The sequence below is a fragment of the Lithobates pipiens genome, unplaced genomic scaffold (assembly GCF_037356315.1).
Source record: "Lithobates pipiens isolate NorthernLeopardFrog02 unplaced genomic scaffold, aLitPip1_a1.2 Scaffold_22, whole genome shotgun sequence".
Lineage (NCBI taxonomy): Eukaryota > Metazoa > Chordata > Amphibia > Anura > Ranidae > Lithobates > Lithobates pipiens.
The window spans coordinates 178,301,088-178,316,075 of record NW_027507784.1 but is presented as its reverse complement, the minus strand read 5'-3'; the positions used below and the strand labels follow the sequence as shown (position 1 = coordinate 178,316,075).

The 14,988-nt window shown below is 45.7% G+C and overlaps 1 protein-coding gene across 2 annotated transcripts in view; it reads right to left on the bottom strand.

The window, feature by feature from the left end:
• HIBCH (3-hydroxyisobutyryl-CoA hydrolase) overlaps positions 1-14,988 on the bottom strand; it is a 215,789-nt gene that overhangs the window by 139,822 nt on the left and 60,979 nt on the right. For both annotated transcript variants that reach the window (XM_077448677.1, XM_077448678.1), the window contains exon 6: positions 13,088-13,140. In XM_077448677.1, coding sequence (XP_077304803.1) covers positions 13,088-13,140 — 53 coding nt within the window. The remainder of the gene's footprint in view (positions 1-13,087; positions 13,141-14,988) is intronic.

Genomic DNA, 14,988 nt, shown 5'->3' with positions numbered 1-14,988 from the left:
CCAAACCGGGAAGGGGGAGCTTGAAGCTGGTCTTTGCCTACCTAGGGCCCTGAAGAACCTTACGACCCAAGGATCTGACGCTAGATGTTTCTCTAAAAACACGCTCAAAGCGGAAACCTGAGCTTTTAGTGTTCCAAGCGCTAACCCCTTATCCGCCCCTGCCTGCAGGAACTCTAGAATGGCTATAGGGCTATGCACGTTGAAGGAACCCTCTGAACACCAGCTGTTAAACCGTTTCCATACCTTTAAGTAAATGGACTGGGTTTCCTTTTTCCTACAGTTTAGAAGAGTGGCTACCAACCGGTCTGAGAAGCCCTTGGCTTTTAGCAATTCTTCCTCAGAAGCCACGCTGCCAGGTTCCATCGTCCTACCTGAGGGCAGAACACCGGACCTTGAGACAGGAGATCCTCCTGCACTGGGAGAATCCAGGGGGGTTCTACAGACAGGCCCTTCAAGATCGAGAACCACGGCCTCCTGGGCCAGTGAGGTGCAATTAGAATGAGGGTAGTATTCTCCGCTTGAAATTTCCTTAATACTGCTGGAATGAGCACTGGAGGGGGGAAAGCATAGCACCTGGAGAAACCCCAACTCTGTGCTAGTGCGTCCACCGCCAATGCCCCGTCCCCTCTGTTTATGGAGAAGAACGTTGCTACCTTCGCATTTTCCCTTGCGGCAAAGAGATCTATTGCAGGAATCCCCCATCTCCGGGTGATCATTTCGAATATTTCCTGCTTGAGAACCCAATTGCCTTCTCTCAGAGTTCTCCTGCTGAGAAAATCTGCCACCTGATTTTGTTCTCCCTTCAAGTGGATTGCTGAAAGGGACAGGATATTTGCTTCGGCCCATCTGAGGATGGCTTCCGCTAGGGCCCATAAGGACTTGCTCCTGGTGCCCCCCTGTCTGTTGATGTAAGCTACCACCGAGGAGTTGTCCGACCTTACCCTTACGTGCTTCCCCCGGAGCTCCTTCTGAAAGGTTCTGAGAGCTAGATCTACTGCCCTCAGCTCCCTCCAATTCGAGGATCTCCTCGAGTCCCTCTTTTCCCAAATACCCTGTATTAATTGGGAGTCTAGGTGTGCCCCCCAACCTGAGCTGCTTGCATCGGTCGTGACCACCCTGGAGGTTGGCATGACCCACTCTAGACCTTGGGACAAATTTGCTCCCTTCCTCCACCACCAGAGGGACCTCTTTACCTGATCTGGAATCGAAACCAGAGAATCCAAAGATTCCTGGCTGTGATCCCAAATCTTCAGCACAAATAATTGTAGAGGGCGGTAATGTAACCCTGCCCACTGAACCGCTGGAAGAGCGGATGTCAGCAACCCTAGCGCTGACATGATCTTCCTTATGGAGATCTGGTGGTTGCCCTGAAGACACAACAGAGCCCTGTCTATCTTTTGAATTTTTTCCAAAGGAAGAAAGACCCTTTGTACTGTTGAGTCCAACTCGTACCCTAGGAAAGTGACCCTCTGGGAAGGGATTAAGTTGGATTTCTCCAGGTTCAGGAGCCAACCCAGGCTTACTAACAGGTTTCTTGTGACCTGTAAATCCTGAATTAATTGTGCTGGGGAAGGGGCAAACAGAAGGAGATCGTCGAGATATGCGATCACCGAGATTCCCCTGAGACGCAGAAATGCCAGAACTTCTGCCATCACTTTGGTGAAGATTCGGGGGGAAGAGGATAGTCCGAAAGGAAGCGCTCTGAACTGAAGGTGTAGTACTTCCATTGGAGTTCTCACTGCCAGTCTGAGAAAACGCTGGTGGGACTCTGCGATTGGAATATGCAAGTATGCATCTTTCAGATCTATTGATGCCATGAAGCAGTTCGGAGGTAGGAGTGCTTTTACTGAGTAAACCGAATCCATCCGAAACCTTCTGTAGGTAACTGAGACATTCAGGGGCTTCAGGTTCAGGATGAGCCTGAACTTTCCCGAAGGCTTGCGAATCACGAAGACGTGAGAGTAGAAGCCTCTGCCTGTCTCTCCTACTGGAACCCGTACTACCACCTCCTGTTCTTCCAACTCCTGAAGAGAGGAAAGAAGGGCAGATGATTTTTCTGCGCATTTTGGCAGCTCGGTGACAAGGAACCTCAGAGGAGGGAGTTCCGAAAACTCCAAATGGTAACCTCCTCTGACGATCCCCAAGACAAACTGATTGGAGGAAATCATTTCCCACTGTGGGAGGAAGGCCCCCAATCTTCCTCCCACCGTGACCCTGTCACTGAGATTTTTTGGGCTGTTCAGGAGGGCGAAAAATTGCTCCCCCGGGGCCCTTGCTTTTGAGTCCCCAACTTTTCTTCTGCTGAACCGTACGGGGTGGTACAACCCTTTTCTGGGGACGAGTCTTTCTTTTGGCTTGTTCCCCAATTTTCCTTTTAACAGGAAAGGCCTTTCTTTTGTCTGCTGTGCGATCTAGCACCGCTTCAAGGCCTGGTCCAAACAGTAGATCTCCTGTAAAGGGGATTCCACAAAGTTTAAGTTTGGATGCATTGTCTCCAGGCCAGGTCTTCAACCATAAGGCTCTCCTGGCAGAGTTGGTCAGGGCCAAGGACCTTGCCGACATCCTCACGGATTCCGCCGAAGCGTCCGCTATGTAGGCTATCCCTTTAAGAAGCATGGGAAAGGAGGATAGAATAGTCTCCTTTGCTGTCCCTGCTTCAATGTGTGCGCTAATCTGGGTGAGCCAATACTCCATGTTGCGGGCCACCACCGTGGTTGCCATGGCTGGCTTAAGATTTCCCTGTGACGAATCCCAGGCCTTCTTAAGAAGGTAATCCATCCTTCGATCCATAGGGTTAGACAGTACCCCCATATCCTCAAAAGATAGATCAGTGTGTCTGGACACCTGGGAAAAAGCAGCGTCTAGTCTGGGAGATTTATTCCAGACGAGAGTCTCTTCCTCCGAAAAAGGAAACCTACGTCTTAATGCCCCAGAAAAGAAAGGTTTCCTTTCGGGATCCCGCCATTCCTTCTTGATGGTATCGATCAAGACGTCATGCACTGGGAACACCCGCTTCTTTTGTTCCCCCATGCCCTTGTACATCCGATCATGGAGTGACAATGTCTTAGTTTCTTCTTGAATACCTAAAGTGGTATGAATCGCTCCCAAGAGCTCATCCACCTCCTCCAGGGAAAGCTTATACCGCGAGATTCTGCTGGATTCCCCATCCAGCATCTCTGCGTCAGACTCCCCCTGGGAGTCTGAAACGACACTGTCAATTTCCTCCTCAGCTTCCTCCCTGGGACCCTCTGAATTCTCTCCCCTTGCAGGAGGAACATCCACAGGGCTGGATGGTACACTCTGCTGCGCTGGTGTAGGAGTGCTCGGAGGCTGGGGCCACTGAAAACTGGAAAAAAAGTTTTGGAAGGACTGAAAGGTACCAGAGAGTTCCTTCATAGAAGCTACCAGATCTGCACCCTGCTCTACTGCCTGTTCCTTAAGTAAATCCTCAACACATTGTTTGCAAATAGCTTTAGACCAAGAGTCTCCCATAGACGTTCTACACGAAGGGCACTTCTTCTTAGAACCATGGGGGGACTTGCTCGTGGCTTTCTGAAAGACACAAAATACAGGAAGGGGCAGCATGAGCCTAAAAAACAGCAACACCAGCGCTACATAGAGGACCACCGGGAGTGCCCCCCCTAGGATCAACCATCACCAGGATCCCAGACACACTACCCTTCCCCCCGACCACCAAGGAGGAACACCAGTGGAGCTACTGGATACAAGTAAGGGAACACCTCCCCAGGTTTCCTCTTACCTTCGAGTGGCTGGTGCTATTATCTCCAGGAGTTTTTGAAGCCTCTGCCTCGGACATTCTCCCGTTGAGGAAGCGTGGTACGAATGCGCCTCTAACAGCTACCTGTGCAACTGTGAAAAGAGAGGCCGCACCAGCCGAACGCTAGGTTCCCTTTCACGTGCCGCGTCCGGAACCGGAAGACGCGGATCGAACGAAGGGGTCCGCCCCCACCGGAACTGACGTCGCCCGCCTACCGGTCCGGCTTCCAGCTCCCAGCCGGCTGCGTACGCAGGGGGGCCCTGGACGCCTTCGTTCAGCACCCCACTGGGCGAAACGCAAGGATGAACCTCTCCAAAGACTTCCTGCTTTCCCCAAGCGAAGATTGGAGTGCGTGTAAAGGTCAGTCGAGTATTCAGCTTCCCCAGCCGACTGGACTGTTTGTTCCGTTGAAACCCCCGCGGGTGAACGAACGGACGACCCCATAAACTTCCCGCTTTCCCCAAGCGGAGTTTAGGGTATATGGACAGTACGAACACTACAGCTCCCCGCTGATAGGACTGTCCTGGACCGACCGATGAACGGTCGGATAGCCGAACGGGGCCAGGGCTCCGCTCGGGTGGCTTCAGTTTCACCAACCGAATTTAGCCTAAGGTTCCTTGGCGATGTCTCCCCGCCGGAGGAAACACCATAACTGAGGAACGAAGGGAGGAGGAGGCTTAAATTATGAAATTGAAGGCGGTGTTTCCTCAGAGGGGAGGAGCCGGTGTCTCTCTAAGGTGGCTGTCCTGAAAGACGATTGGGGAAAAAACATAAAAGGCAAATATATAGGAAATAAAATAATAAAAATTATAAAAATTGCAAATGTATATGAGTGCAAAAACACAATTTAACAACAAGCCCAAAAAAGCCTACACTCCATCTAGTGGTCATACAAAAAATAGCCCACCATAAAATAATAAAAATAGATAGTTTGAAGACAATTCAAGGGAAGTAGACATAAAAATTTAAAACTTAAAACCGGTAATGATAAGTATGCTACCTAAAAAAAGGGGAAGTATAAAGTCAAATAAGTTACCAAAAGCTTAAACAGCCTGAACACTCCTATACCTAAAGATCACTGATGAAACAATTAAGTCAAACTAAACACTGAGTCCTTTGGGACATTCAGGTTATTACAAAGAAACAGTAGGCACTCTTTGTGTCTGGAGAAAAAGAGATTTAACCTCCACATATGGAAAGGCTTCTTCTCAGTAAGCAGTCAGTTGCTCCCTCGGGCTGAGTTCACACTAGTGCGAATTGGATGCGGCATTCCCCTCATCCAATTCGAATGACAGGAGCATGTGACCGGCTCTCAATGGAGCCGGTTTATACATCTCCGTGGCGGCTGCAGAGCAGATTGCACAGGGGTCCTGTGAAGATTTGGCTCAGTTTCAGGTCCGAATTCAGGCAAAAATTTGGGCCTGATTCGTCCCCGAAACAGAGCCAGTCACATCCGTATTAAGCATGAACCCAGCCTCAAAAATGCATTCCAAATGCATTGCCTCCAGGGGAATCAGGATATAATTTGCCATTTGACATTGCAGGTTACAGATCAGACAAATTTTGACACTTTTGATATTTATACAGCGATCAGAGCTAAGAACAGCCACTGATTATTGTATAAATGTCATTGGCAGGGAATAGGTTAACACTAGGTGGTGATCAAGGGGTTAAATGTGTGTCCTAGGGAGTGATTCTAACTGTGGGGGGATGGAACTGCCTGGAGGAGGAGACCGATCGCTGTTCATACTTAGTATGAACAATAGATCTGTCTCCTCTACCCTGACAGAATGGAGATTTGTCTGTTTACATTGACAGGTCTCCATTGTGTCTTTCTCATAAGCGATCATGGGTGCCCGGAGGACATCGAGGCCGCCAGGCACACGCTCCCTAGTGGTCTTAAAGTGGCCGACGTACAGCTATGGCGTTTTGCCCAGGAGAGCCAACCTGCCGCAGTATAATTGCGGCAGCTGGTCCTTTAGTGGTTACGTTGTTTTTTTTTGCCTTTCTCTGGATCAACTGTAGGTACAGGATTGCGTATGTGGTGGTTTTCTATTTGTTTTTTTCTATTGGTTGAACTCTTTTTTTTTTGACCTGACTATGTAACTATTTAAGTTACCTTTCTGTACACAGTGTTCGTGGTTTTGTGTTCTACACTTTTGCATGGTTTATTGTGCAAAGTAAAAAAAAATATCAAAATGATTTAAGTGATGTGTGTTTAACCACTTCCCGACCAGCGCACGACGATGTACGTCGACAGAATGGCACGGGCAGGCATATTGGCGTACATGTACGTCCAATATTCGTTGCCGCCGTGCCATCGGGAGCGCGCCGCCGTGAGTCCGGTCGCGGGACCCGCGGACTCGATCGCCGCGGGCATCCCCGCGATCGTCTCACGGAGCGGCCGAATGGAGGAAATGCTGTATAAACAACATTTTTCCATTCTGCCTAGCAACTAGTGACGCTGATCTCTGCTCCATGTGATTGGAGCAGAGATCAGTGTACACTAAATGAAAGCCCAACCCCCCCACAGTTAGTAACACACCCCTAGGAACACTTAACCCCTACACTGCCACCCACTGGTTAACCCTTTCACTGCCAGTGTCATTTACACAGGAATCACTGCATTTATATAGCAGTGATTACTGTATAAATGACAATGGTCCCAAAAATGTGTCAAAAATGTCCGATGGGTCCCCCACAATGTCGCAGTCACAATAAAAATCGCAGATCGCCGCCATTACTAGTAAAAAAAAAAATAATAAAAAATTATTAATAAAAATGCTATAAAACTATCCCTATTTTGTAAACGCTATAACTTTTGCGCAAACCAATCAATAATCGCTTATTGCGATTTTTTTTACCAAAAATATGTAGAAGAATACGGCCTAAACTGAGGGAAAAAAATGTTTTTTTATATATTTTTGGGGGATATTTATTATTACAAAAAGTAAAAAATAATGCGTTTTTTTCAAAATTATCGCTCTATTTTTGTTTATAGCGCAAAAAATAATACCCGCAGGGGTGATCAAATACCACCAAAAGAAAGCTCTATTTGTGGGAAAAAAAGGACGTTAATTTTGTTTGGGAGCCACGTCGCACGACCGCGCAATTGTCAGTTAAAGCGACGCAGTGCCGAATCGCAAAAAGTGGTCTGGTCTTTGACCAGCAAATTGGTCCGGTCTGAAAGTGGTTAAAAGATCTGTTTAGTGAAAGGGCCAAATTTAGTTCCTGGAGGGAAGCACTTAAAGTGGGGTGGCCCTAAAAAAAAAAAAAAAAGTCAGCAGCTACAAATACTGCAGCTGCTGACTTTTAATAGTCAGACACTTACCTGTCCCAGGGTCCAGTGATGCGGGGGAATGAAGCCCACCCTTGTTCCCGCTCTGCTCGCGGCGCCGTCATTTGTATTGTGGGCACCCAGCTGTGGCTTCACAGCCGGGCACCCACTGCGCATGCGCGAGTGGCGCAGGGTGCCGTTATATGCCACACAGTCATCTGGGACACGTGACAGGTCCCACATGACTGTGCGGCACGAGGGGAAGTGATGTCACCAGCCCGGGCAAGGAAGAAGGCAGACTACGAGGGACCCCCTAGCAACAGGTATTTAGAAGTGAGTAAAAATGTTTTTTAATCACTTTTTTATTTTTTGGTGGCAACACCACTTTAAGGTTAGATTGGCCACTCTTACACAAAATGGAAAAAAAAAAAAAAATAAATAAAAAAAAAAAGGTAATCACCAAGTTTACACATCAAAGTCCATTTATTGAATGTCATTGAAATTGACAAGTTATATATACATAGAAAGGTTAAATGATCGATAAATTTGAATTAAATACATGTAAATAGTATAATTGGTCTGTTCTCTCAGTGACAGGCACACATTTTAAATGGGCTTTTCTTGCAGGGGGCCCAGGGCAATTTCACCATTTGCCCCCCTCCCCCCTCTTTAAATCCAACACTGGTTTCCAACACATTTTACAGTGTTAAAACAGTTCCTTTATATGGCATTAGCACCAAAGTTTGCAGCCTATTGTTTAACAGTAAAAACAAACATCTCTCAAGGTAATATGGTGCATTATTCTTTGTTTGCTTTCAAGATCAATCCTTCAACATACAGTACATCACTGCGTTTTTTCCAATCCTCTGATTGTAAAATGTCAGAACAGTAACAATATTGGCAATTGTGTACATAAATGCTTACAGTTTACTTAGGCATTACCGAGTGGTCTTCTTTTTACGTCAGTATTTCAACTTCTCACGCAAGCAAATGCGTTATAGCCGAGCATGCAATCAAGTTCAAACAAAGCAGAATTTTGCCAGATTTCTAAAATTGTCTTGAAACATTTTTGCAGCCTCTTTATACTGTAGGCTCCCTTCTTCCTAATGCATATCTACATTGTTGGTTCTAATAAATGCAATGGCATGTGGATTTATGTAGGAGTTGCAGGACGGAGTGGAGCTCTATTTTATGATACAGAGGAGCCTGAAACACAGATCTACCTTTTATTTGACATAGACTTGTTTAACTAGTCAGTCATTTTAAAGCCAGCTTGGCCCAAACAAACTATTTAACCACTTGCCGACCGCCGCACGCCGATGTACGTCGGCAGAATGGCACGGGCAGGCATAAGCACATACATGTACGTCCTTTGCCTCCCGCGGGTCGGGGGCCCGATCGGGCCCCCGCCCGGTGCCTGCGGCGGTCGGTTTTCGTTCGGGAGCGATCCCGGACGAGGGGACGGCCATTCATTCATGGCCACCCCCTCGCGATCGCTCCCGACGAATGGAAATCCCCGGTGACATCACTTCCTCTCCTGTAATGTAAACACAGGAGAGGAAGTGATGTATTCTCTCCTCCGTGTCGGTATTTTTCGTTCCGACACGGAGGAGAGCGGATCAGTGAGTTGCACCAACACATCCCACACACAGTAGAACATGCCAGGCACACTCACACCCCCCCTTTACCCCCCGATCACCCCCCCCAATTACCCCTGCCCCCCAGTCACAGTGACACCAATGTCATTTTTTTTTTTTTTTTTTTTTTTTTTGCATTGGTGTCATTTGTGACTGTAATAACTGTTAGGGCAGTTAGGGTTAGCCCCCTTTAGTTCTAATGTACCCCCCTAACCCCCCCAATAAAGGTTTAACCCCGTGATCACCCCCCGTCGCCAGTGTCACTAAGGCTGGGTTCACATTGCAGCGGTTTATGAGAACGAATGTGATTCGCACCGCACTGCAGTGCAAATCACATCCGATCTCTGTGCGATTCGAGTTCAGCCATTCGCCGCACCCGCCGCACCCGCCACACCCGCCGCACCCGCCGCAAATTCGCACGGGACCCTTTTTTTGGCCCGCAGCAGAATCGGATCGCATGGGTGTTCACACCATGCGATCCGAGTTTGCAGATCGCACTGCGATATGCGAACTGATCTGGGGGTGTCATTAACATTTCACTGACACTCCCAGCAGTTCGCATAGGGCAGTGTGAACTGCCGCCGGGAGGCATGCGATGCGGGAACCCGCCGCGCATTCGTGGCGTTCCCGCATCGCTCCAGTGTGAACCCAGCCTAATAAGCGATCGTTTTTCTGATCGCTGTATTAGTGTCACAGGTGACGCTAGTTAGGCAGGTAGGTATTTAGGTTCGCCGCAGCTTTTTATAGCGCCAGGGACCCCCATATACTACCGCATAAAGCCCCCTGATTGCCCCCTAGTTAACCCTTTCACCAGTGATCACCATATAACTGTTACAGGTGACGCTGGTTGGTTAGTTATTTTTTTATAGTTTCAGGGCACCCGCCATTTATTACCTAGTCTCACTAGTGTACCCCTAAATTTAGGGGTGTCTACTTTCTAAAATGGGGTCATTTGGGGGGGGGGGGTTTGTGCCATCTTGGCATTTTATGGCCTTCAAAACTGTAACGCCCTTAGAAAGCCTGAAGGCGGTGCTTGGTTTTTGGGGCCCCGTACGCGGCTAGGCTCCCAAAAAGTCCCACATATGTGGTATCCCCGTACTCAGGAGAAGCAGCAGAATTTATTTTGGGGTGTCATTTCACATATGCCCATGGCATGCGTGAGCAATATATCATTTAGTGACAACTTTGTGAAAAAAAAAAAAAGTTTGTAATTTTCCCGCAACTTGTGGCAAAATATAAAATATTCCATGGACTCAACATGCCTCTCAGCAAATAGCTTGGGGTGTCTACTTTCTAAAATGGGGTCATTTGTGGGGGTTTTGTGCCATCTTGGCATTTTATGGCCTTCAAAACTGTAATAGGTAGTGAGAAGTGAACTCAAAAAATTACGCCCTTAGAAAGCCTGAAGGCGGTGCTTGGTTTTCGGGGCCCCGTACGCGGCTAGGCTCCCAAAAAGTCCCACATATGTGGTATCCCCGTACTCAGGAGAAGCAGCAGAATTTATTTTGGGGTGTCATTTCACATATGCCCATGGCATGCATGAGCAATATATCATTTAGTGACAACTTTGTGAAAAAAAAAAAAAAAAAAAAAAGTTTGTAATTTTCCCGCAACTTGTGGCAAAATATAAAATATTCCATGGACTCAACATGCCTCTCAGCAAATAGCTTGGGGTGTCTACTTTCTAAAATGGGGTCATTTGTGGGGGTTTTGTGCCATCTTGGCATTTTATGGCCTTCAAAACTGTAATAGGTAGTGAGGCGTGAAATCAAAAATTTACGCCCTTAGAAAGCCTGAAGGCGGTGCTTGGTTTTCGGGGCCCTGTACGCGGCTAGGCTCCCAAAAAGTCCCACATATGTGGTATCCCCGTACTCAGGAGAAGCAGCAGAATTTATTTTGGGGTGTCATTTCACATACGCCCATAGCATGTGTGAGCAATATATCATTTAGTGACAACTTTGTGTAAAAAAAAAAAAAAAATTTTTTTTTTGTCATTATTCAATCGCTTGAGGCAAAAAAATAAAATATTCAATGGGCTCAACATGCCTCTTATCAATTTCCTTAGGGGGTCTACTTTCCAAAATGGGGTCATTTGGGGGGGTTTTGTACTGCCCTGTCATTTTAGCACCTCAAGAAATGAGATAGGCAGTCGTAAACTAAAAGCTGCGTAAATTCCAGAAAACGTACCTTAGTTTGTAGATGTGACAACTTTTGCGCAAACCAATAAATATACAATTATTGACTTTTTTTTTACCAAAGACATGTGGCTGAATACATTTTGGCCTAAATGTATGACTAAAATTGAGTTTATTGGATTTTTCTAATAACAAAAAGTAGAAAATATCATTTTTTTTCAAAATTTGCGGTCTTTTTACGTTTATATCGCAAAAAATAAAAATCGCAGAGGCAATCAAATACCATCAAAAGAAAGCTCTATTTGTGGGAAGAAAAGGACGCAAATTTTGTTTGGGTACAACATTGCATGACCGCGCAATTACCAGTTAAAGCAGCGCAGTGCCAAAGTGTAAAAAGACCTCTGGTCATTTACCAGCAAAATGGTCCGGTCTGAAAGTGGTTAAAGTGATAGCAAAGCTCAAGTTAGGTTTTAAATATTTAAAAGGTAACCTTCTGCCATAGAGCAGCCATTAAAAAGAGGTGTCTACTAATATCTTTATTAGGCAGAAAAGGCTCTTTTATGTTCCCCACTGGATTGTTTTACTGTATTACTTGGGTGTAAAGTCGGGGTTAAGTTGAGAAAATTAATCAGTAGTTTTTGACATAATCTAGGTGTCTGGGTTTTTGGTGCAGTCAGTTTGTTTGCGTTTTATCAGTCATATTTTTTGGTAACATTTTTAAGCTCATTCTTTGCAATGGTAGTTTTTGTATACCTTTTGCAATGGTGATAATCAGGTAATTACAGTTATGAGTTTAGTTTGAATTTAAAGGTTAGCATTAAGTGAAGAGTTCATATTAAAGCCCAACTCCAGCTATCTTTCTTCATTGGGGAAGGAATAGAATTTCTGTCTGATTTTTATTGCAATCCCCTCACTTTTCATGGACAGGAACAGATGAGAAATATCTTATACTTACAAACAAGTTGGCAGACGAAGAGAGCATGTCTCTTGAAATACGTTAGCTACCACATCTGCCACAAAGTGTCCCATGAGTCTGTTTCTTCACCTGTGTGGTCCACTGTTAGACCAACCATTTGGTTTACATTTACACCCATGGCCAAGCTGGTTTGTGAGCAGATTTCTTATGTATATTCCTTTTCAATAATGCACCAGGCTGGTTTGCACTCTTTTTTGTTTTTCATGTCTAGTTTGAAAGATTTTCCTGATCTGAAGAGGGCAGCAAGGCCTAAAACACATGTCAATCAAGGCACACTGGCCGAATCCAGCTCGACAGTCTTTGTCATGTGGCCCTCGCACCCAGCTTTGAAGCCGGGAGGGAAATAGATCTCTATTCCGCCACATCCGGCTTTCACCCTCCTCTTTCCGCTATCCCTTGTAAACACAGTAGCCTTCTGTATTTACAAGGGACAGTTTTGCTCCCAGCGACTCCTGGATCAAATCTATGCATGCACACACAGTGGGGACAGATCTCCAGAATCAGAGCGAGAACGATCTCACTGCAAGGTGAGGCAGAGCCACATACACAGGGAGGTACTAAAGCCAGGCTAAGTAGCAGAGATGCGAGGAAGCTTTGGGGGGGAGGGGGTTGGGGTTGCACACAGTGCATAGCACACTCCTAAACCCTGCACCAGGCGCACCTCTGAACTCGTAACGCACTGCTGAACCCTGCACACTGTACACAGTGCACCCCTGAATGCTGCACCCTGTGCATAGGGCACCCCTGGAACTGCACTCTGTACATAACGCACTCCTGAACTCTGCGTTCTATGTCATGGGTGCTCAACTTGTGGCCCTCCAGTGGTTGCGGGACAACAAGTCTCATGAGGCATTGCAAGGCTGACAGTTACAAGCATGACTTCCAAAGGCAGAGGCATGATGGGACTTGTAGTTCTGCAACAGCTGGAGGGCCACATGTTGAGCATCCATGCTGTATGTAGTGTAATCCTGAACTCTGTACATAGCACACCCTAGATACAATTGGCCCCTTCAGGGAAACCATACTGCTGATGCAGCTAGCGATGAAATGGAGTTTAACACCCCTGGCCTAGAAGCCTCCCTGACTATTTGTGGAAACATGAATGTTTATGGAAGGATGATCAAAACTGTTATACACACTTGTTTCTGACACTTTAGCGCTAAAGTGTTTTTTTCTTCTAGTCACAAACATGTATTAAAAACTTGGAGCTCATTAAAGTAATAGATGACTTTTAACAAAATTTCCATTTTGTGTCATTATATAACAGGTACACATTTTACTTACACCTCCCATCGTTATTCCATCAATTAAAGCGATATAGGGTTTTCTGTATGTTCCTGGCAAAAATAAATAAATACAAAGATCAGAATTTAATTCTGCAGCAAGGCAGAACTATAATAGGTAGCTGATACAATTATTTGTGTGTTTCATTGACTAGCACCATAGGCGCATGCATCAGTTTGACATTGATTGTAGACGCTTCCGAGATCATTCTTAATTTGTAGGTCTTAATAGGTGCATTTGACCGACATTTAATCTTTTTCAAGTAGGTTTTGCATTCCCATAAGCTTTTTTGGGAATCCAAAACCCATCTGAGGCTAACAAAAGCTTATCAACACAGCTCCTAATGCCACTGCAACTGCATGTCTACAAGAGTTGACACCTGCTTGAAAGATAATTATTACTCTTCTACAGCATGGCTATATTTCAGTACATTATGGTAACAACATGGCCCTTTAAAGCTGAAACAAAAAAAGCATGTCAGGTTCAGAAACTGTGGTCTAATGCCCCGTACACACTGTCAGATTTGGGAGCTTTTTGTTGGAAATTCCGACCGTGTGCAGGCTCCATCTGACATTTTCCATCGGAATTTCCGTCACACAAAAATTTAGATCTGGATCTCAAATTTTCCAACAACAAAATCTGTTGTCGGAAATTACGATCGTGTGTACACAATTCAGACGCACAATGTTCCACGCATGCTCGGAATCAAGCAGAAGAGCCACACTGGCTATTGAACTTCGTGTTTCTCAGTTCGTCGTACGTGTTGTACATCACCGCGTTCTTTACGTTCGCAATTTCTGACCAACTTTGTGTGACCGTGTGTATGCAAGACAAGTTTAAGCCAACATCCGTCGGAAAAAAATCCATTGATTTTGTTGTCGGAATGTCCAGATGTGTGTACACAGCATTACTCTACAACAAAACTAATAAAGAATAAGTATGGGAGGCTATTAGTAGAATAAAGGACTGGCTTTAAACAATTAACATCTTGCATTTGCAGTCATTTGCCTCTCTAACTGCTTAAACCCTTTCCAGTGAGCATATGCATATATGCAGTTTTTTTCCATGGGGCTGCATATATGCTTTTGTGCATTTGTGCTGAGAGCACAATGCTCTCTGATTGGCTATCACAGTAATCAGTCACTGTACAGCCCCACTCCCGTGCTTTTTTGTTGCTGCTCTTGAATGGACAAAAAAAAAAAAAAAGATACGGGGGGGGGGTGGGGGGGGGGAGGTGAGGTTACCAAAACTGGTGCACACAGAAACTGGTGCAGCTGTATTATGTACAGCTGGTGTAGCTGTACATAATAACCGATCAACTTCTAATTTCAGCTTGTTCAATTAATGAAACACTGATTGGTTACCATGCAGAGCTTTACCAAATTTTGTGTGCACCAGTTTTAGTAGGCCTCCATCACACTGATGGACCAATCAGCTCTGCCTGTCAGTTTTTCAGGTGGACCTGATCGGATCATCCATTGCTCTCTATGAAATGTAGGATGTCAAGGGACATGTGTCCATTGAAAGCCACCGACATCCCTTCCCCATCCGTCTTGCAGATCAAATCGGATGACAGAAGGATGGAAAAAAACATAAGGTCCGTTTACATCCAACCACCCATAGACAGTGGGCTATGTCCGTTCTGCATCAGAGAATTTATTGTGTGTTGCTAGGTTATAGTAATAGCAAGAAAAAAAATAGAAGATATCCATTACCAATACCACCAATTGAAAGCCCAGTTTGTACTGAAAAACGTATAATTCAGCTGGATACACTAAGTAGGTTTGATGATATGTACAGTTTAACCACTTGCCGACTGCCTGCCATCATTGGATGGCACTCCTGTGCAAATTGTCGTAGCTGTACAGCGGGCGCGTTAAAGGATTATAGAGTTCCTAAGG